Source organism: Bos javanicus, chromosome 4, assembly GCF_032452875.1.
Source record: "Bos javanicus breed banteng chromosome 4, ARS-OSU_banteng_1.0, whole genome shotgun sequence".
Taxonomy (NCBI): Eukaryota; Metazoa; Chordata; class Mammalia; order Artiodactyla; family Bovidae; genus Bos; species Bos javanicus.
This window is the reverse complement of record NC_083871.1, coordinates 108,850,165-108,873,201: the sequence shown is the minus strand read 5'-3', so window position 1 is coordinate 108,873,201 and position 23,037 is coordinate 108,850,165. Positions and strand designations below refer to the sequence as shown.

Here is a 23,037-nt window from a genome sequence, read left to right as displayed (position 1 = left end):
GAAGCCCCAGTTTGCTTGATACTGAAATCCATTCAGCAACAGCTTGTCTGTTACATGGTCACCGTCTCCCTTCACCTTCAGTGTGTTGTCTTTTAGTTTCACTCTGAGCATCTTGAAACATGTGGACCTTTGAAATTTATTGTGGTTAATATTTCAGTTTTCTTTGGGAGAAAGAAACCTGAACTAGATTACACATAAAAACTTTGCAAGGAAGTGTGCTATAAATATAAACAGGGATGTTATAAGATGTAAATTGGATACTTCTCATATTGATGGACAGGGACAAATGTTTCTTGCAAACCTATATGCACTAGGCACCCACCCAAGTGTTTATCCAAACCTAGTCATTTGGTCCTTATAGACCTCTTCCAAAGTAGACAACACTGTTTCCATTTTACATCTGAGGAAACCTAAGTAGTTTTCTTAAGCCCCACAGTTAGCAAGCACATAGTTAAAATGGCTCACCTGCTGTATCCTGATGCTAAAGACCTAATATTTAACTTTACTACAATAAATGTGAAGTTCCTAGTAGTTTGTTCTAAAACTGACTGTGAGGTAGATGTACACTTGGCTTAACATGGTGAATGTGAAAAACACCTGCAAGTTTCATTTGATCTGGCAGTTGATTAATGAGTATCAGCGATGTACTTTTCTATGGTTGGATTACCCCTGTAACTTGGTGACCAGTGTCAAAGATAAACACAGCCAGGTCTTAGTCCAAGCGTCAAAAACAGATTTTGTTTAGTAACTACTGACAGTCGAGAAAGAGTTGAGCTCTATTCCTCTATGTGCATAGGCTACTGGGAAGGGCTTTAACGGGAGGATGAAGGAGGGGGAAGAGTGGGCAAAGAGCCGGTCACTATTAAGGGCGATTACACAAGCTTCTCTTGCTGGTTGGCAGCTGCCAAAGCGAGGAGTCTCTTCTCCCACAAAGATGCTACCCTTCCTGCATTTGCAGGAAATGGCTCTCAAGTTGGGAGAGACACTTCTGAGTCTTAAGATACTTATTCACAATCGCAAGTCCTTGGGAGGTCAGGGGCCTGTGGTCAGGGGTTCCTTAGAACTGTCTCAGGTAGGCATTTTAGTGTGTGTGTGTCCTGGGGATGGGCCGTAGGCTGGCAGAAGCCGTGCTAGAGTTGGTCAGGTCTCTTAGGCCAGGGGTCTGCAAGAGTTGTAAGATGCTGACACTTGTGCAGTTCTCATCAGCTGTCAGAACCACGATGTATGGGCAACATCAAATACAGAGGGTGGGAACCACGACAGCGGAGGCTAAAAATCAGGTCCTCTAAGAACCTCAAAAGAACAAGTTTAGTCTGGAAAAGATAAAGCCTAGGGAGTCTACTAAGTCTAGAGACCTGGCTCGCTTAGTCCTGGAAGAGGCTGCGTGGCCACAGAAGGAACTCTTCAACTTGTGAATGTTGGAGCGAGCAGAGCTGCAAAAGCAGCTTCAAGTTCCTGCCAACGATAACATTCTGTGATTGTTGCAACCCAGCGAAGACTTTAACGAAGGCGTGCTCCTGAGGCACACGAGCTGCAAGCGGAAGATCAAGGAGAATGAGGATTGAGAAAAAGGGCTCTGTAGGTAACTTGGGACGTTGGCTTGGCTGATGCCAAGCTGACGAAGGATGACGGGGGAAGTTAACGCTTGGCTTGGAGCAAATAGCGGCCTCCAAGCTAAAGTTCAGGGACCAGCGTTCCTCACAAACACCAGCGATGGCTCCAGGGCAGAACTAGTCTAGAAGAGAGGGCGGCGCGTGAGGGAGCGGGTGGCAGGATGGCCTAAGGTTCCAGCGCCCGAATGCCAGGGACACGCGGTCGGGGGTTGTGGGGGGAGGGGGAGGAAACGTGCGCGGTGGGGGATGGGGTTGGGGGCGGGGCCCCGCGGCTCGCACGCGCCGCAGGCTCCCGGAAGGAGGCGGGGCCGCCTTGCGCGCCCTTCCCTTAAACCTGCGGGGTCTCGGGCCGCGCGCCGCCCAGGCGCCTCAGTCGAGCACCGAGCCGTCGATGACTTGGCTCCCGCAGTCTGCGCTCCGGCTCGCTGGTGGCTCCACCCGCCATATTGTGTAAGTGCGACCGCAGCCCTGTAGCGCCACCCGCGTTCCCGGCGCGTGGGGCGGGGAGCAGGCGGCTCCGGCTCCCTTCGCGTCCCTGGCTCCCTTGGCTTGCCCCGACCCTAGCCCCGGGACGGTGACGGCGGCACGGGGAGGGGCTGGACCCGGCGACTCCGCCGAGGCACGCGAAGCGCGCGCGCTCTTTGCGCCCCCGCGCGCACTGGAACGCCGCGCGCCCAGCCTGCCGTGCCCGGGCCCGCACACCGGGAGCGCGGCTCGCTCCGCGGTCCTCCCCGGGGCCGCACGTACTGACGTTTTCGCGTGCTGTTTATTTAGCTAGGAGAAGTTCTAATGTGGCATTTTTATGTGTGTTGTTTTTTTTTTTTTTAACGCAGAGACCAGCAATCCGTTATGGAGCATGCCATTACCCCGCTGGACCCCCTGCTTCCCTCTGGTAACTGTATTTCTTCACACGTTTTACAGTGCAATTGATGTGCAGTCCCCGGTCCCCCACCACAAGCCTTGATAAGGTTAAAAGGGCTGGACTCTAGACCCAGAACGGTGTCCAGTCTGACTCACATTTCCCACATGTAGGCAGATTACTCAGCCTCTCTTGTGCCTCAGTTTCCTTATCCGGGAAAAAGAAAAAAGGAGCATAGTTTTTAGTCTTTGCGGTGTACAGTTGCGTGAGGACTAAAAGGTGATGCCCTTCACCTGGAGAAGACTAAGCCCTATCTGTAATGTGAGTTCTCAGGCTTCTAACAATTGGATCAGAAACGTAGACGGAAGGGGTAAAGATCAGTCTTTACTGACTTGATGATTGCCTGACCATTGTGCCCATTTGTCATCCTTTGAAAATACCTGAGGTTACCCAATAATGCTTTCAAGATACAGTAGTCAAGGGTTTTTCTTCAAGTGCGGAGTCATTGTAATTCACACGGAAATATACGGAAGAATGAGTTTTTCTAAGGGAATTGTTAGTCACTTTCATTATCATGTGTAGTAACTGACCCGATTGCTAATTTCATGGTATTAAAACATTTTTTTATGTACCGGTTTTTACTTTTGTTTCTCTTGTGTAGAACTTCTAGTTTATCCGCTCATCAATTTAAATAGAATGCAAAATTCTTTGTAGTGTTTACAGTTTTCTGTAAACCTATGAATTCATGAGTTTTTTGGGGGCAGGAGTATTGAATCTGGTTTGAACTTGTAAGTTTCCCCACCTTCCGGGAGTATTTATGGTAAAGCAATCAAACGATAATTACAGGGGACCCTGACTCCTTTCTGCCCAGTGACTTGCTGTGCTACATTGTGTACATATGCTTTATATCTTACTTTACAGGTAGTAAGGAGCTAGAGTCTGAACCCAGATATGTTGGACTTGTTGAGAGGTTGAGTGTCTAATCATTTTTGAAAACAGCTTTTCCTAGGAAAAGCACTGGCAAACGTAAGCATTTTGTAGTTGAAACTTTGGTAGTTCTCAGTTATCCAAGGGTATCGGGGACCAACAGTGTTTCCAGGAGTAAACTTGGGATTCAGCTGGCCTGTTGACTTTCAGATTTGTTGCTAAGCATGAGCACTTTACTGCTGGAAGATTTCTAGTGTTTTCTCAGTTTTAAAGAGATAGGTCATAGAGACAGTGCTACGTAGGAAAGGTTGGAGTGAAGCAACAGGGTTTCTGGGTCTAAGTCTTAGATTTGCTGGTTGTATTTCAGTTTCTTCATCTGTGAAATAGGAATGTTTTTCAGGCTTGTTGTGAGCATAGATGAGTTGTAAAATGTGTAAAGCACTTAGCTTTAATTGTGGTAAGCGATTAGGTTCAGTGGTCAGGCTATCATGGTTGGATTTCAGGGTCAGTGTTGAAATGGAAAGGGCTTTGGAAAGGGCTTCCCAGGTAACTTAGTGGTAAACTGTCTGTCTGCCAGTGCAGGAGAAGCAAGAAACATGGATTCAGTCCCTGGGTTGGGAAGATCCCTGGAGGAAGAAATGGCTTTAGTATACTTGCCTGGAGAATTGCATGGACAGAGAAGCCATAGGGTCGCAAAGAGTTGTACACGACTGAGCAACAGAGCACGACATGCCTGCATGCTGAGATGGAAAAGGTTTGGAGCAATAGACTAGTAGGAAATAGTAGGAAAGACAGGCAGTTCTGGTCCCTGTGGGTTTAATCAGAGGCTTAGGGAGAAGGCCATGACTCCTCAGGTCAGACATGTGTAGGCTCCACGCTGGGGCAGGCGTATAGGGGAACCGTTAAGGACTGTGAGGTCCTGTATGAAGCACAGATCCACCAGGTAGAATTCTAAACTTCTCTGAGGACAACTGTGGCATTTAGTCATTTGCCTAGTTTCTTCCTCTTGCTTCTAAGGGTACAATTATTTAGAGATTCCCATCTGATCTCAAACACTGGCCTAGAAACATGGGTTCCCTACACGTTTACTTTCCTCTAGATAAATGAGGGATATTTAAAAACAGAACAGTGTATCAGGAAGGGGCCCTTGCAATGCCTGGCTCTTAGAGTAATTTGGTAAATATGTGAGGTTAATGTTATGTTTAGAGAGGTTCCCTTCATCAAATATACATTTAATATTTTCTAGCAGAGAGGTAGCTTTTGTATGAATAACTTCTCTGAATGTAATTTTTGGCCTGATGTGCTTGTAATGCTTACCCACATTTCGTGTAACAGACGACCTGACAAGCTGGTTCTCTCCAGGTTCACTAATTGTCAGGTACACCAAAATGCTCACTTCTAATGATCACCAGCAGAGGGAATATAAAATGTTTTAAATTTTTGTTATTTGTAATTCAAGTGTGTGTTAGTCTCTCAGTTGTGTCTGATTCTTTTGTGACCCCATGGCCTGCCAGGCTCTTCTGTCCATGGAATTCTCCAGGCAAGAATACTAGGGTGGGTTACTCTTTCTTTCTCCAGGGAATCTTCCCAATCCAGGGATCTAAGCTGGGTCTCCTGCATTGTGGGTAGAATCTTTAGCATCTGAGCCACCAGGGAAGCCCAAATTAAGTAAATGGTTATTATTTAAAGAAAAACGACTAACCTAAAACATGAAAGTTTCCTGTAATCCCTCTTCGAGAAATAACCATCATTAACAATTGGCATATATTCTAAAATTTTATTTATGTACATATAACCAATATACTGTTCCTCTTGTTTTAAATAAAATGGATTTATATCATAAGTTTTGTAAATTATTGTTTTTGAGCAGTGAGTAAAAATATATCTATTTTATTTCAAACATTGTGCTCTTGGTTCATTTTTTTTTTTAAACAGAGTGTTTCTAAATGTTAAAAAAAAATTCAAGTGAGTAAATGTTACAATCTTATTCAGCGATTATTCAGCAATTAATATATTAGGTAGTATCCAGTCTGGCAGATAGAAACTGGAGGAGCTGTGTGAAGTGGTAGACATCATAGGCAGAAATGGGCAGGAACAAGAAAGTTACACTTGCCAAAAGTAGTTTGATTCTAGCAAGGTCTCTTTCCTTTAGGGGATGGTAAAGGGTCTGTCAGGCAGATTACTATGCTAGCACTGATAGAGTGACTTCTGATTGGTTGGTTAAGTTCCCATTTTTGGTAGAGCTGAAACTGTACATAATTGGGTTAATTATTAAGTCTGGGTTTGGTTATGTGGGAGTTAACATAAATGGCTCCATTTTGGGCCTGTTGTTTTTAACACTGCAGGAAAAAGTCCGTCCTACCTAACAGAGGTTGTCATTCTGAAATCTTGTGTGTTTCTAAGTTGTATGTGTGTATAAATAAATATAGGACCTGTTTTAAGCCCTCTCCTGCAGCTTTTTTCACTTACTGCTTTGTTATGGTCTGTAAGTATGGGTGTCCCAAGTTTTTCTTTTAATGGGCGGTACAGACACAATGGAAGCAGGCTTTCTTAAAAGACATTTAGACTGTTTCTAGTTTTTATTACTATCTACAATTTGTAACATTGATCGTATTTTTGCATATTTATGTGAGTTGAGAAGGAAATGGCAACCCACTCCAGTATTCTTGCCTGGAGAATCCCAGGGACAGAGGAGCCTGGCGGGCTGCCGTCTATGGGGCCGCAGAGTCGGACACAACTAAAGTGACTTAGCAGCAGCAGCAGTAGCATCAGTAGGATAAATTTCTGGAAATGGAATCACTGGATCAAAGGATATGTCTGGATTTCTGGTATCTAGAGGAACTGACAACTACCTAGTGTATGCCTTTGATACCAGGTACGGTGGGGGATACACTTGTGATCTCTTCTATCAGTCTTGTCGGAATTGAGAACAAAACAAGATAGATGCTAGTTAGATTTTGTGTGATGGGACCCACATAGGAACTACAGGGACTTGGGAGAAGGGGAGGAGGGCAGGCTGGAGTAGGCAGAGAAATCATGGGTGGACACATGTCAGGTGGGCATACAGAAAAGCACTGGATTTAAGTTGTGAGATGCCTGGGAGAAGCACAAGAACATTGCAGGCCCTGGGCCTTCCTTGATTGAAAGCTCAGTCCTGCATCTGGCTGGGAACTAATTCAGTTCCATCTGGTGACTACTGCTGCTGCTGCTAAGTCGCTTCAGTCGTGTCCGACTCTGTGCGACCCCGTAGACGGCAGCCCACCAGGCTCCCCCGTCCCTGGGATTCTCCAGGCAAGAACACTGGAGTGGGTTGCATTTCCTTGTCCAATGCATGAAAGTGAAAAGTGAAAGTGAAGTTGCTCAGTTGTGTCCGACTCTTCACGACCCCATGAACTGCAGCCTACCAGGCTCCTCCGTCCATGGGATTTTCCAGGCAAAGTACTGGAGTGGGTTGCCATTGCCTTCTCCCATCTGGTGACTAGCGAGGAAGAAAGAAGGTTGAGCGAACAGGTGGAGGTTTTGGAAGAATGGTTGAGCAGTGAGGTTAAACCAAACTGTGGAAGACAGAGAAATTTATTGCAGGATAGGAGATAGAAAGATTTTTGAAAGTTTCTGTGTCCTTCCATCTCTGGAACATTCTCTATGAAACAGCCTTTATATACCTTTAAAACTTGATTAAATTGTGTCATCCATGTCATGGTTCAGAATTGCTAATTGTATACAGATTAAAGTCCTTATCCTGACCTTTAAAGGCCCTTCACCATCTGATTCTTAACCACTTTTCCAGAATACTTTTTTTTTTTTTAATCACTCACCTCTGTCCAAGCCAGGCAGAACTCACCACTATTTACTATGTGAACAATGATTGGAGCTTCAATACTTTGACCCTAGCTCATGCTACAGTAATCCCCTGGAGTGTTCATTTTTAGTCCTTAGAATTCTTATTGTGAAGCTTTAGCCATTCTGGGTAAGTAGAGGAATCTCTGATTTTAATTTGCATTTCCTTTATGGCAGAATGCGGATGTTGTCTGTTGTTAATTGTGAAATATTTGTCTCTTGCCACTTTACTTTTTTTCTTCGTATAGTTGATTTATAATGTTTCAGGTGTACAGCAAAGTGATTCAGTTATACCTGCATCTATTAATTATGTCTGTATCTCTATTTCTCAGATTCCTTTCCATCGTATGTTATTATAAGGTGTTGTAATGTGGTATACAGTGGGTCCTTGGCATTTATGTTATATATAGTAGTGTGTACCTATTAATCTTGAAAGTGAAAATTGCTCAGTCGTGTCTGATTCTTTGCGACCCCATGGACTATACAGTCCATGGAATTCTCTAGGCTAGAATACTGGAGTGGATAGCCTTTCCCTTCTCCAGGGGGGATCTTCCCAACCCAGGGATCAAACCCAGGTCTCCCTCATTGCAGGTGGATTCTTTACCAGCTGAGCCATAAGGGAAGCCCAAGAATACTGGAGTGTGTAGCCTATCCCTTTTCCAGTGGATCTTTCCGACCCAGGAATCGAACCCAGGCCTCCTGCATTGCAGGCGGATTCTTTACCGACTAAGCTACCAGGGAAGCCCTGAGCTACCAGAAAAGATTAAGGATTAATCTTAAATCCCTAATTTATCCATTCCCCCTATTTCTCGTTTGGCAGTCACAAGTTTGCTTCCTATGTTTGTGAGTCTGTTTTGTAAATAAGTTCCTTTGTATCATTTTTTTAGACCCCACATAAATGAGATCATATGATATTTGTCTTTATCTGAGTTAGTATGATAATTTCTAGGTCCATTCATTGTTTTTTTTATGGGGCTGGGTAATGTGTGTGTGTGTGTGTGTGTCTGTGTCTGTGTATACGCACACACACACACACCACAGTTAGGCTTCTTCCATGTCTTGGCTATTGTACATAGTGCTGCTGTGAACATTGAAGTGCATGTGTCTTTTTTCAAATTAAAGTTTTCATCTTTTCTGGTTGTATGCCCAGGAGTGGAATTGCTGGTGCATGCTCAGTTGCTCAGTCATGTCTGATTATTTGGGACCCCATGGACTGTAGCCTTCCAGGCTCCTCTGTCCATGGGATTTTTCAGGCAAGAATACTGGAGCTGATTGGCATTTCCTCCTCCAGGGTATCTTCCCGATCCAGGGGTTGAACCCGTGTCTATTGCGTCTCCTGCTTCGGCAGGTGGATTCTTTTACCATTGTGCCCCTTGGGAAGCCCAGGGATGGCTGCATCATATGTTAACTCTAGTGTTAGTTTAAGGAAGCTCCACACTGTTCTCCTTTGTGGCTGCACGAATTTGTATTCTCATTAACAATGCAGGAAGGTTTCCTTTTCTCCACACCCTCTCAAACATTTATTTATTACTTGTAAACTTTTTGATGATGGTCATTCTTGCCATTTTTCTATTGGATTGTCTTTGATTTATTAAAATTTAATTTGTAGGAGTTTTTCTTTTAATTGAGATATAATTGATATATAATGTATTATTTTTGATTTGATACATGTATATATTGCAAAAGGATTACAAGTAGGAGTGTATGTGTTCTGGATACATAGTTCTTTAAGTCTTGATTTTCTTATCAATGAGATAGAGAGGACACTTCCCAAGGAGAGGTATGAAGATTAAAGAGTATCTGTAAAGCATTTAATACTGATACATACATTAAGAATGCAGACATTTTATTTTGTTCATTGCCTTAACATTTTATCTAGAGGTTTTTAAAATTGAAAAATATTTAAGCACATATGGTAAGCACATACTATTGCTATTTTAAACTCTGTTAATATAGGTACATTTTCCAATATTCTTAAAAATCTGAATTTTTTTTTCTTGTAGTGTCTGTGATCATTTCAGTTTTTATTATGAATCTTTGTATTTAGAACTCCGTATGCTTGAAAGTAAAATATATTTATTTTAAACACTTGGCAGCTAAAGTAAGAGTAAAACCTTCCTCAGGATCATTAACTTACACGTGCTTATTTCACAGACTTAAGACATAGAGCAACCAATTACAGAGACTATGATTTCTAGTTTACTAAAGTACTGGTATTTAGGCATTTTTGTATATTTTTACAACATAGTATATATGCATTATAAAAAGAGGTAGATAAAAGATGAAATAAAAATGCGGTATTTCAGCCTCTTGGAGATTGCCACTCTTCTCTCCACCTGGGTACATTTGTTGTGTATACATTGGTATTGATATCCCTCTAGATATTTCTATGTATGAATACACAGACGTTTTTAAACCAAAATGAGAACATAATGTAAGTTGCTTTATTCAGTTCACCACTGTACTTTTCCATGTCAGATTTCAAAGTATCTAATACCCCACCATGTTTAAATTTTCTCATTCTCAAAATAGCTTCCAGATGCTTGTTCCAAACTAGGACTGCCTATGGATTGGGTTCAGGATTTTAAATCTCGAAACATTGTCCCTCATATTTTAAATGTCCTTTAATATTGAGTATTGATAAATAAAGCTTTTATATCCCTTTTAAATTGATCTGATGGAATAAAAAGATACAGTAGTTTTGGTATGAACCATCATTCACTTAAAAATACATGATAAACTCCAACTCAAAAATTCCATTTTATTTTCCCCACATAATTTCATCATAAAATTTGTGCTGCTGCTGCTGCTGCTGCTAAGTCACTTCAGTCGTGTCTGACTCTGTGTGACCCCAGAGACGGCAGCCCACCAGGCTCCCCCATCCCTGGGATTCTCCAGGCAAGAACACTGGAGTGGGTTGCCATTTCCTTCTCCAAAATTTGTGCTAGAAAACCTTTTATCTATCACTCTATCTTTCTTTGCAAAAAAATTATATATATTTAAATTTTAAAAAGATTTCTATGACCATAATGCTCTTGGGAGTTATTTATTCTGAGCTGAGTTACCATTGTTGAGGTTTATTATGAATCGAATTACCCTTTTAAGTATTATGGGCACACACTTGATCAAATCAGCATAATTATATTACACGTTCTTGTAACAACTAACATTTCTGTAACACTGTGTGCTGGGCATGGTTTTAATACTTCAACACTGTAAAACCTGTGGAAAATTTGTGGGCCTAGAAGTCCAGGTTTATGTTTTAGCTATCCTCTTCACTAGATATGTGACCTTGGACATGTCTTTCAATTTCTTAGAGCCTTAGTTTCTTTATGTAAAGTAAAAATACATACAAACATGAAGTCTGTGGTCCAATTTAAGCTACTGTAAAGTATAAAAAGCAAGTTTAAGAGGTAGAATTAATGCAAATGGAAAATACTTTGTACTAAATGAAATTTTTTATATTATTAAATTTTGAAATCCCTTCTTTTTTCTATAGTTCTCAAAGGAGATAGCTATTTATTTAGTAAATGTGTTCAGCTAGGCAGGACAATCTGTTCTTTTCCCTGAGTTCTGTGTGTAGTTTTCTTCTATACTTATTGAATTTATTATTTCTAGGTGCATGAAATTTTTAATAGTGGTCATAGTGTTTTGATGCCTCATGGTTAAGTGGGACTGTGTTGGGAATATCTCATTCAGTATAGCATTCCTGTTATTTTTGTATTTCTGGAACTTATTCTCCATTGAAAATGCCTGATTATACCCATAAAAGGAGTATAAAACATGAAGATGGATAGTAGCATTCTCTGATTTACTAGAGGCTGGTTTGGGCATGCCTGGGTAATCTGTACGTAGAGTTCAGACTCCTTTGTAATATAAATGAGTGGCTACCTGGATCACTAGTTCAGCAGCAGACCTCTCAAGAACCCTTGGTGATGACATGCTTAGTACCAAACATAGCCCTAAACTGTTAATGCCCTTCTTTAGTATCTGTTTGTAAATCCTTGTAAGAATGATATAAGGGTAGATCTGAGTTATTTGCATTTTTTTTTTAAGTTACAGATTAAAAATTCTTCAGTGTAGTAGTAAGATGCTTCTTGGTCACAAACCTGAAGTAGTTAAGCATTCTTCTTAGGAATTTCTGGTTTGTACTTTTCTTTAGGTCTGGGCTAATCCACGTGGCTGTTGAGGGTTTGAAATAAGGCTAGTGTGACAGAAGCACTGAGTCTTGTCATTTCACTGTGAGAAATAAAACTCCCATCGGTTATTGAAAAAATCTTAATTATTTGGAACACTGTATTAGTTTACTGAAGCTGCCATAACAACGTGCTATAGATTGAGTGGCTTAAAGAAGTTTTTCTCACAGTTCTTCTGCCAAAAGTCAGAGATTCAAGTTTGGTTTCTTCCGAGGCCTCTCCTTGTTTGCAGAGGGCTGCCTTTTCTGTGCCCTCACGTGTTCCCCCTTGGTCTGTGTGTCCCCTGGGTTCTGATCTGTTCTTTAAAAGGTACCTGTCCTACCGGGTTAGTGCCGCTCTTACGACTTCCTTTTACCTTAATTACCCCTTTAAAGACCCTGTCATATCACTGGTAGATGAATCACAGAGTCGATTTCAGTCTTACTTAGTTGCTGTTTTGTGCTTCTGTACAATATGTCCTCTTAGTCATTCAACACTTCCTAAGTACCTAAATTTCATAAGTAATTTAAATTGTTCTAGTAGCCTCTTTAAAAAGGGAAAACAGATGAACTTAATTTTACCTTTTATTTAACCTAATACATCTAAACTGATATAATTAAGCATGTAATCAGAAATAAACAATTATGAATGCAATAATTGACATTTTTGTACTAAACCTTCAAACTCCACGAGTATAGTTTATACTTCTAGCCTGTCTCTATTTAGATGCTAAAGTTTCACTAGAAACACTTTACATTTAGTTTGTGATAATTTGTCAGATATTTTGTTCTTATTCATATCAGCAAGCGCCAACTCGTAGACTGGGACTTTTGGAACAAGCTTCATACACAGGGAGTAGAATGTTTATTTTCCATGGAAAGCCTTTGGAAACAGTGATTAGAGACAGAACTAGAATCGTGTCTGGGTTTTTTGATTGTATGCTTTTCTTAATATAACACAGCTTTTCTGTTGTTTAAGGCAGTTTGCCTGCTTTGAAACTTGGGAAACTTGCTTTTTTTTTTTTTTAAGACATTTTCATCCCTTTGTAGATGGCATGTAGACCTCAGGCTAAATCTTCAGCTTAAGGATTGTGATGTCTTTGCTATCCAGGGCTAATTAAGAAATTCAGGAGGCAAACTAGTGGATTTTCCAGTTTCAGGGGTTAATCCTTTTATTTTGGGCTCCCAGGTAAAGAATCCATCTGCCATTGCAGGAGACTCAAGAGACATGGGTTTGATCCCTGAGTCTGGAATATCCCCTGGAGGAGGAAATGGCAACCCATTCCAGTATTCTTGCCTGGAAATTTCCGTGGACAGAGGAGCTTGGCGGGCTACAATCCATGGGGTCGCAAAGAGCTGGACATGCCTAGCATTCACACAACAACAACCTCTTACTTTACTCTCCTGCTCAATTAGAAATCCATTCTAGGTAGTTTTCAGGTCTCTTGAATGTTGCTGACTCTTCTTCTTCCTTGTTGTCTAACTCATAATTGTTAGAATTCTTCCTTTTTGTTCTCTTCAATTTATTTCTAATTTACAAAGACTTTGCTGTCACAACTATACTTTGTGTTTGTAGTTTAACTTTTTCATGTATTTTGTTTGATTTTCATATTTGCCTTAGTTTTTGTTGTTGTTTTAATTAGTTTCATTATATATTTGATGACAAAAATGTTTGGTTCATCCTCATTCTTCGTGGCCAAATTGTGTCTTTGCCATAAGTAATATCTCATTCACTTTATAAGCCATCTTTCCCACATCATCTAGAGCATCAGTTTCCTTAGTTTTAGTGGTGTTAAGTCTCTGCAGCACCCACTTCCCACATCCTTACATATTAGCATTTTAATAGCTGCATGCTTTCCTAAAGGAAAGCTTCTAAAGTGAGTTTAAAAGTAATCCCAATTTTAAAAAATCTTGTAAATCAGTCCTTTGTAGCATTTTCAGAAATTATACTATTCTTTTAAACAAAACAATTGAAAATATGGAGTGAAGCTGTGGGGGCAGTTCTGATATTCTCAGTGCTCAAATGTTATGGCTTGATCACTCCAAAAAAAAAAAAAAAAAATCTTCTGTGGGTTTTGATACATTAACACTAGATGTTTTTGAAGGTTCTCTAGGAAAATAAGGTGTATTTGTGCCTTAACTTCTCATTCAAATGAATTGTATTCCCTTCCTTCTTGTTAAAATTCATCAGAAAGAGTTATTATTCTTTGTAGGTGGCAAACAGATGCTCAAACAAATGGATTTCATTCTGAGAGTATTCCTGTGTCTTTATCACACCATTGTCTTTGAAGGTGTTCATTTATCACCACGGAATAGTTCCCTTTGTTTTTATGTCTTTAGAGAATTTAAGCTTTGATTTACTCTTAGGTCATGTGTAAGTTGTATAAATTGGGCCCGTGGCCCAATTGCTGATGTTTATGTTGAGGCGACTTTATTTTTCTTGCTCAAAGGAAGAAAACTGCTCTTGCAGTTTATAGCTCATGTGAGTACAAATGCTGTGAGTAGTGAATCCTGTGCTTGGAGAGAAAATCTTTGAAACCCTTCATGTTCCTGGGGCAAGTTTACCTTTGGTGGTGCCCCTCTGAGATGGCTGTCTGGCTTTCTTGCTTGAACATGTTCAGGTAGCTCTGTCTTTTTGAGAAAATACATCCTATTGTTGGTCAACTGATTGTGAAAAATGTGTACTTCAAATAAGCTGAAACTGACCTTTAGTTCTCTTATTTCTAACTGAAATCAGAAGACTTTCACTTGCTTTCTACTTGTACATAGTCCTTCCTTTGTGTCTGACTCTTTGTAACCCCATGGATTGTAGCCTGCCAGGCTCCACTATCCATGGGATTCTCCAGGCAAGAATACTGGAGTGGGTTGCCATTTCCTTCTCCAGGGGATCTTCCTGAGGCAGGGATTGAACCTGCGTGTCTTGTGCATTGCAGGAGGATTTTTACCTGCTGAGCTGGAGATGGGGTGCCTGCTTTCTGCTTTTTATTGTTCAGTTACTCAGTCATGTCTGACTCTTTGCGACTCTGTGGACTCTAGCACGCCAGGCTTCCCTGTCCTTTACCATCTCCCGGAGTTTTCTCAGACTCATGTCCATTGAATCAGTAATGCTATTCAAACATCTCATCCCCTGTCATCCCCTCCTGCATCTTTCCCAGCATCAGGGGCTTTCCCAGTCAGTCAGCTCTTTGCATCTCATGGCTATAGTATTGGAGCTTCAGTCCTTCCAATGAATATTCAGTGTTGATTTCCTTTAGGAGTGACTGGTTTGATCTCCTTGCTCTCCAAGGGACTCTCAAGAGTCTTCTCCAGCACCACAGTTCAAAAGCATCACTTTCTCATCACTCAGCCTTTTTTATGGTCCAACTCTCATGTCTGTACTGGAAAAACCATAGCTTCGCCTATACGGATCTTTGTCAGCAAAGTGATATTTCTGATTCTTAATATGCTGTCTTAATTGCCTTCAAATACTGACATACCTTAACCAGATTTTTCTTTTTTTCCTCCTTTTCCAGGCTAAATATTGTAGTCATTTTTTCAGCAGTTACTTGAGTGCCTGTTATGTAGCATAAACTCTTTTATATGGAAGAAGTACCAGCAATTTTCCTTATATTTCATACTTCTCAGATCCACTATGCCAGTGTAGGCCTTAGTAATCTGATGTTTTTCTCAAGAATGCTTACTGAGAGCCTGTCTTTCATATTTTAAAAGACTTTATATTTTAGAGGTACTTTAAGGTTTACAACACAGTCGAGAGGAAGGTGTGTGGAGCTCTCATGCCATTACACAGGCATAGGTAGGGTCCTCCATTGTCAACACCCCACTAGTGTGGCACGTTTGTGACTGGAGTGGTGCACTTGTTACAGTGTGTTTGATGAGCTGACAGTGGTGACAGGAATCACCCAGAGTCCATTGTTCACAGTAGGGTTCACTCTTGCTGTTGTACATTCCATGGTTTTGGACAAACGTCTGATGAAATATGTCCATCCTTACAGAATCATAGAGAGCCTTTTCACTGCCCTAAAAATCCTCTGTGCTCTGCCTGTTTATCTATCCCTGCAACACTGATCTTTTAATTGTTTTTATGATTTTACCCCTTTTCAAGAATATCATGATAGTAGGAATCATACAGTGTATGGTTTTCCAGATTGGCTTTTTTTACGTATTAATATACATTTAAGGTTGCTCCATGTCTTCTCATGGCTTGGTAGCTTGTTTCTTCTTAGTGCTACCACAGTTTACCCGTTTACTTGTTGAAAGACTTCTTGGTTGCGTCCTGGTTTTGCCAGTTAGGAATAAACTTGTGATAAATATCCATGTGTAGGTTTTTGTGTGGACATAAGTTTTCAGCTGCTTTGGGTCAAAAGCAAGGGATGCAATTGCTAGATTGTATGGTAAGGTTAGGTTTAGGTTTGTAAGAGACCAGCCAACTATCTTCCAAAGTCACTTTGACTCTCCCACCAGCAGGGTATCAGAAGTCTGTCGATCACCAGCATTTGATGTTGTCTGTAATCCAGGTTTGGCCATCCCAGTAGGTGCGTATTTGTATCTGTGGTATTGTTTTAATGTGTGTTTTTCCCTGATGGCATTCAAAGCACAGCTTGTTTTCATGGGCTTAGTTGGCACATGTATAGCTTGTTTGGTGAGGCATTTAATAAGGTCTTTGGCTCATTTTTTAATTGAGTTGTTTTGTTTTCTTAATATTGAGTTTAAATGTTCTTTGCATTATATATTTTGAAAAACAGTCTTTTATCAGATGTATCATTTGAACATAGTTACTCCCAGGCTATGGCTTGTCTTCTCATTCTCTTGATGTTGTCCTTTGCAGAGGAGAAGTTTTTAACTTTAAGGAAAGCCAGTTTATCAGTTCTTTCTTTCATAGATTGTGCTTTTAGTTGTTGTACCTATGAAGGCATTGCCATACCTATGGTCATTTAGGTTTACTTCTTATATACTAGTCATTTTATAGTTCTGCATTTTTCATTTGAGTCTTTGATCCATTTTTAGGTGGCTTTGTGGAGCTATAAGGTCTGTATGTACTTTTGTATTTTTGTAGGGTGTGTTCATTTGTCCTGGAAGCATATCTTTGCTCCATTGTCTTACCTTTGTTCCTTTGACAAAAATAAGTTGACTGTTTATATGAGGGGCTATTTCTGGGCTCTCTGTTTCTATTCTCCATTGATATATTTGTCTAATATTTTTGTCAATACCTCACTGGGAACCAGTGGGAAAACTTCGAGTTTCTCCCTCTTAAGTGTGATGTTTGCTGTAGGTATTTTGTAGGTAGTCTTTTATCAAGTTGAGAAAGTTGGCCTCCGTTCCTACTTTTGTGTTGGAGTTTTTAAAATGATGTTTCTGCATGAGGTGAAATAATCATGTTATTTTTTTTTTTTTAGTTTGCTTGTGTGATGGATTACATTGGTTGTCAAATCAGTCTTGCATACCTGAAATAAAGCCTTCTTGGTTGTGGTATATAATTTTCTCCATACATTTTTGGAATTCAGTATGCTAATATATTGTCAAGGATTTTTGAATTTATGATCATGGGAGATACTGATCTCTACTTTGCTTGTAATGTCTTTGGTTTTAGCATTAGGGTAATGGTTGCCTCATCAAATGCAGTAGGAAGTTTTCCTGCTTCTATCCTGTGAAAGAGATAGAATTGGTATGATTCTTTGGAATTGGTATGGTTTCCTCCTTAGATATTTGTAGAATTCACCAGTGAATCCATCTGGGTCTCATGTTTTCTGTTTTCAAGGTTATTTATTGATTCAGTTTCTTGAATAATCTATTCACACTATTTACTCTTGTGTGAGTGTTGGCAGACTGTGTCTTCTCAAGGAATTGGTCCATTTCATCTGGGTTATCAAAAATTTGTGAGTGTAGAGTTGTTCATTTTATTCCTTTAATATGCTTTTAACTTGCGTGAAATCTGGAGTGATGACCCCTCTTCTGTTTCTGTGTTTTCTGTATTTTAAACTGTAACATCCACAGGATGTTGAGAATCCTGATCAGGAAGGTTCTGATAAATCATCAGAGAGAGTATTTTAGGACTCCAGAAAAACCCCGCAGGAGAACTGAGCTTTTCATACCCTTCTTTGTATTTGTAAGTTTCCTTGTATGAGACCCTGATACTTAGATTGACGTTGCCATGCTAACACTGTTGGCATTACCTGGGACATGTAAGAAATGCAGTCTCAGGCCCCACTTCTGATCGACAGAATGAGAATTGACATTTTAACAGGACCACCACATGAGTCCTTTAAAGTTTGAGAAGCACTGACCAAAGGAACATATAAGATGCCTTTTTAACATGATTAAGACAAACGAAAAAATCTCCATCATATTTAAGGATGATATTTATCATTATTACAAACTTCCTTTAAGCTAGAAGTGTATGATGGTTTTCTTTCGAGGTTTCTTGTTGTCTGTGGAAATGCGTAGTGTGCTAATGCATTTAGGACGTACAGTGGCAGAGAATGGTCTCCTCAGTGTGACACTCTGCTCTCATTCTTGTCACTAGTGGTATCTGTGTGCATGTCACCTTTGGCAGTCTTCAAATTTTCAAAAACATGCAGATGATTCTGATGGCCTATCAGTATAGTTGGGATATAACTCAAGGTTTATCTCTGACATAATCTCTGTTGTTAATACTTGTAATTATTTTTTCATCTCCACAGAGGAAGCATATTTTAGGCTGTGTAACATTTCATTCATTGAGCCAGCATTTGAGTACCTGCTATACATGTGGTCAGGAAGTAACAGTTAGAACTGGACATGGAACAACAGACTGGTTCCAAATAGGAAAAGGAGTATGTCAAGACTGTATGTTGTCACCCTGCTTATTTAACTTATATGCGGAGTACATCATGAGAAACACTGGGCTGGAAGAAGCACAAGCTGGAATCAAGATTGCCGGGAGAAATGTCAGTTACCTCAGATATGCAGATGACACCACCCTTATGGCAGAAAGTGAAGAGGAACTGAAAAGACTCTTGATGAAGGTGAAAGAGGAGAGTGAAAAAAACTAAGATCATGGCATCTGGTCCCATCACTTCATGGGAAATAGATGGGGAAAACAGTGGAAACAGTGTCAGACTTTATTTTTGGGGGCTCAAAAATCAATGCAGATGGTGATTGTAGCCATGAAATTAAAAGACACTTTCTCCTTGGAAGGAAAGTTATGACCAACCTAGATAGCATATTCAAAAGCAGAGATATTACTTTGCCAACAAAGGTCTGTCTAGTCAAGGCTGTGGTTTTTCCTGTGGTCATGTATGGATGTGAGAGTTGGACTGTGAAGAAAGCTGAGTGCGGAAGAATTGATGCTTTTGAACTGTGGTGTTGGAGAAGACTCTTGAGAGTCCCTTGGACTGCAAGGAGATCCAACCAGTCCATCCTAAAGGAGATCAGTCCTGGGTGTTCATTGGAAGGACTGATGCTGAGGCTGAAACTCCAATATTTTGGCCACCTCATGCAAAGAGTTGACTCATTGGAAAAGATCCTGATGCTGGGAGGGATTAGGGGCAGGAGGAAGAAGGGGATGATAGAGGATGAGATGCCTGGATGGCATCACCAACTTGATGGACGTGAGTATGAGTGAACTCCAGGAGTTGGTGATGGACAGGGAGGCCTGGTGTGCTGTGATTCATGGGGTCGCAAAGAGTTGGACACGACTGAGCGACTAAACTGAACTGAACTGATACATGTGGTACTGTGCTAAATTGATGCAATGGAAATATGTGGCCCAGGTCTTCATGGAGATTATAGGCTAATTGAATGAATGAATTACCAAATCAGAAGTTAGAGTGCAGTGTGATAAACATCTTAGGGGAAATCCTGGGTATTAAGTGCATCACATAGAAAGGACTTGAGACTTACAAGGCTTCTGAAAAGAACATTTAAGCTGGGAAATCTACTTAAATTGTTTCACATCCTTTAAAATTACTTTGTAATTTATGCTATGCGATAGATGTAATCTATTATATGTTGAATAAAAATTTGAGCGGAATTACAGAATCAAAGATCTGAGTTTCTGCAGTTTCCGTTAATAGGACATGTCACCAAATGTCTTTTTCAGAAAGGCTGTACCATTATGTGTCCAATAGCAGATGATCAGAGTGTCCCTTACAGCATGCCCATGCTGGCAGGGCATGCTCTGTAATTCCTGATGGAAATACTTCTGGATTGTTGTTGCCCCTGCTCTGCCCCCATCTTGTGTTATTTTTGCTCCATTTCTGTTAGTACTGATTGAAACCTAAGGTGGAGAAATTGTTCCAGACTTGAAAATGAGCAAAAGAGATTACCTGGTGTCTTTTCAGTGAAATGCTGGGCTTGTCTTCGTGGACTTTCCAGTAACTGTATTGGGGTGTATAATTTTTACTCATTTTCTTTTGTCCAGGCTACTTGGCAACTCTGTAGGTGTGGAAGTTGACAGTGTTGTGCAAATGACTCTTATCCATCACAATGCAAAACGTTTTTATCCAGTAGAGTTGCAATTGATTTAAACTCTGAAAAAGAGATCGCAAAAAAAAGCCATTGCCCTGTAGCAGAGATTTCTAAATTTTCTTTCTGTTTGTAGCACTTTTAGTATATCAGTAATTTTCTCACGATGCCACCAGGCTGAAAGAAATACTTGACGGTTGCTTTTATTAATCAGTTAAGTCCAAAGAACTAAGCAATAAACTAACCAAAGAACTAACACACATTGCTCTTTGTGTTAGTTAACTGAGCCATCCTGGAGCCTACCCAAACTCATGTCCTAACTCTTCCTCATTCTTCAAGCCTTAGTTAAGATCTTATTCCCTTAGGAAAGCCTTTTTCAGACCCCAGATTTGGTATATAATTTCCTATAGTAAATTTTCATTGCACTCCATATTTCCATTTTTATGGCGCTTCAGTTCAGTTCAGTTCAGTTGCTCAGTCGTGTCTGACTCTTTGCGACCCCATGAATCGCAGCACGCCAGGCCTCCCTGTGCATCACCAACTCCCGGAGTTCACTCAGACTCATATCCATCGAGTCGGTGATGCCATCCAGCCATCTCATCCTCTGTCCTCCCCTTCTCTTCCTGCCCCCAGTCCCTCCCAGCATCAGGGTCTTTTCCAGTGAGTCAACTCTTTGCATGAGGTGGCCAAAATATTGGAGTTTCAGCCTCAGCATCAGTCCTTCCAATGAACACCCAGGACTAATCTCCTATAGAATGGACTGGTTGGATCTCCTTGCAGTCCAAGGGACTCTCAAGAGTCTTCTCCAGCACCACAGTTCAAAAGCATCAATTCTTCGGCACTCAGCTCTCTTCACAGTCCAACTCTCAGATCCATACATAACCACAGGAAAAACCATAGCCTTGACTAGACGGAGCTTTGTTGCCAAAGTAATGTCTCTGCTTTTGAATATGCAATCTAGGTTGGTCATAACTTTCCTTCGAAGGAGTAAGTGTCTTTTAATTTCATGGCTGCAGTCACCATCTGCAGTGATTTTGGAGCCTAGAAAAGTATAGTCTGACACTGTTTCCACTGTTTCCTCATCTATTTGCCATGAAGTGATGGGACCGGATGCCATGGTCTTAGTTTTCTCAATGTGGAGTTTTAAGCCAACTTTTTCACTCTCCTCTTCACTTTCATCAAGAGGCTCTTTAGTTCCTCTTCACTTTCTGCCATAAGGGTGGTGTTATCTGCATATCTGAGGTAATTGATATTTCTCCCGGCAATCTTGATTCCAGCTTGTGTTTTTTCCAGCCCAGCATTTCTCATGATGTACTCCGCATGTAAGTTAAATAAGCAGGGTGACAATATACAGTCTTGACATACTCCTTTTCCTATTTGGAACCAGTCTGTTGCTCCATGTCTAGTTCCAACTGTTGCTTCCTGACCTGCATATAGGTTTCTCAAGAGGCAGGTCAGGTTACCTACCTATACTCATTTTAAGTGTTACCCTAGTTAATTAGTGAGTCAAATAGTATCTTTGGCATTCGTTCATTTAATATTTGCATGGAAGTCTTATTTTTAAATTTGTGGAAAGTTACACTTTAGCACTAATTAAATTCTTTTTATTGTTAATTTAAAAGGTGGGTAAGTAGATAGTTTTAAATTTCTTTGAAATCTATTTCCTGGTCTATAAATGATCTATTATAGGCTGTGAGCATTACAAGTTAAAGGAAAAAAAAGCATCTGGAAACCCTCCTAGGGCCTTGCAGGAGAAGGGGCAAAGTGGGTGAGACACACATGCCCCAGACTGCGCGACGCACAGTGCAGTTGTTAGCTGGAGTTTGGGGGACAAACATACAGGCAGACACCCAGAAAATCACGCATGATTCCCTGGGCTCTCATCCACCTGAGAGCTGCTTACCTGGACGAAGTGTCTTGAAAATGACTCCAAGAGAGAAATTTCATCCCGATGTTCCATATCTTTGCTGAAACCTCTAGGTCAGCCATCCCCAACCTTTTTGGCACCAGAGACCGGTTTCAAGGAAGACAGTTTTTCCATGGAGGAAGAGAGGGGGAATGGTTTCGGGATGATTCAAGTGCATTGCATTTACTGTACACTTTATTTCTGTTACTGTTATGTCAGCTGCACCTCATATCATCAGGCATTGGATCCCGGAGGTGGGGACTGCCAGCTCTCAGTGACTGTCACAGTAGGAAGTACTGGTTGATGGAAGTGGGAGCCCTGGATTCTTGGCCACTCAGCTGAGCCTGCTCTTTGATGGACTCTGACCTGCTGAGCTAGTTCCTTTTAAAGATCCAGAAGTTCGAGCAGGGAGGAAGGTGAAGGAACCTCCAGGGCCATTTGGATTTCTGTTTGTATATTTCCCCAACTTATTTTCTAAAAAGATGAAAGGGGTATAGCAGTCAGTAACTTCACATTTATGCAGCAGTTGGATAATTTTATGCACTTTAATTTCTGTATGGGTGATCTCCATGTGCTAAATGTTAGCTTTTAATTAAAGAAATGACTTTTTTTCTGAACCATTGTCACAATTCTGAAAAATGTTTTGCCCCCAAGTTTAAAATTTTTTTAATTTATAAATTTTATAAAACTTCAGTTTTAATTGTGAGATTTGCCAGTAGAATAGGATGCATTTGGGATTGGTGAGGTACCCAAGGAATGGTAGGTAAGAGAAGCTGATATTTTTGTGATAGACTTGAAAGGCTAGGAACATTGACATATAAGTATCGGGAATGGGGTAGGCCTGGGGAAAAATGAGATAAGGATGGGGATTTATGGGTGTCTAGTGCCAATGACACTTATAATTTTCAAAGTCAGGTGAGTTTTGAAAGTTTTGAAGCCTGGTGGAAACTTTAGTACAGTTTTTTTTTCAACACTGCACAATAGTTTTCCTCTAAATTTCTGCTGTCTCTTTCTTGATTGAAATTACCGTTGTCATAGGAACACTTGGTTTTTCAAAGTTCTCTATTGCTTGTTATTAACTCATCTTCCTGAATTCGTGTTTCCTGTTTTCAGTGGACCTGTCATTATGTGCCTGCAGTAATTCCTGTTGATTAAAAAGAAAAAAAAAAATCTCATGTGAAAGGAACCCAGGTGTGTGCTGGTTTGTGCTCCTGTCATCACAGAAACAAATGGTTCAGCTGAAGCGTGTATTGGTCTGTGATAGTAGAAAACTGAAAGG

The 23,037-nt window shown here is 40.6% G+C and overlaps 1 protein-coding gene across 3 annotated transcripts in view; it reads left to right on the top strand.

Moving 5' to 3' along the window:
• Window positions 1-1,372: 1,372 nt before the first annotated feature.
• Window positions 1,373-23,037, top strand: part of TPK1 (thiamin pyrophosphokinase 1) — a 393,495-nt gene continuing 371,830 nt past the window's right edge. The window contains exons 1-2 of one of the 3 annotated variants that reach the window (XM_061415011.1): window positions 1,373-1,578; window positions 2,447-2,505. In XM_061415011.1, coding sequence (XP_061270995.1) covers window positions 2,463-2,505 — 43 coding nt within the window. In that variant the 5' untranslated portion in view covers window positions 1,373-1,578; window positions 2,447-2,462. Of the gene's footprint in view, window positions 1,583-1,760; window positions 2,064-2,446; window positions 2,506-23,037 lie in introns of those variants that run through there. The other 2 variants (XM_061415012.1, XM_061415013.1) reach the window with 2 other exon arrangements.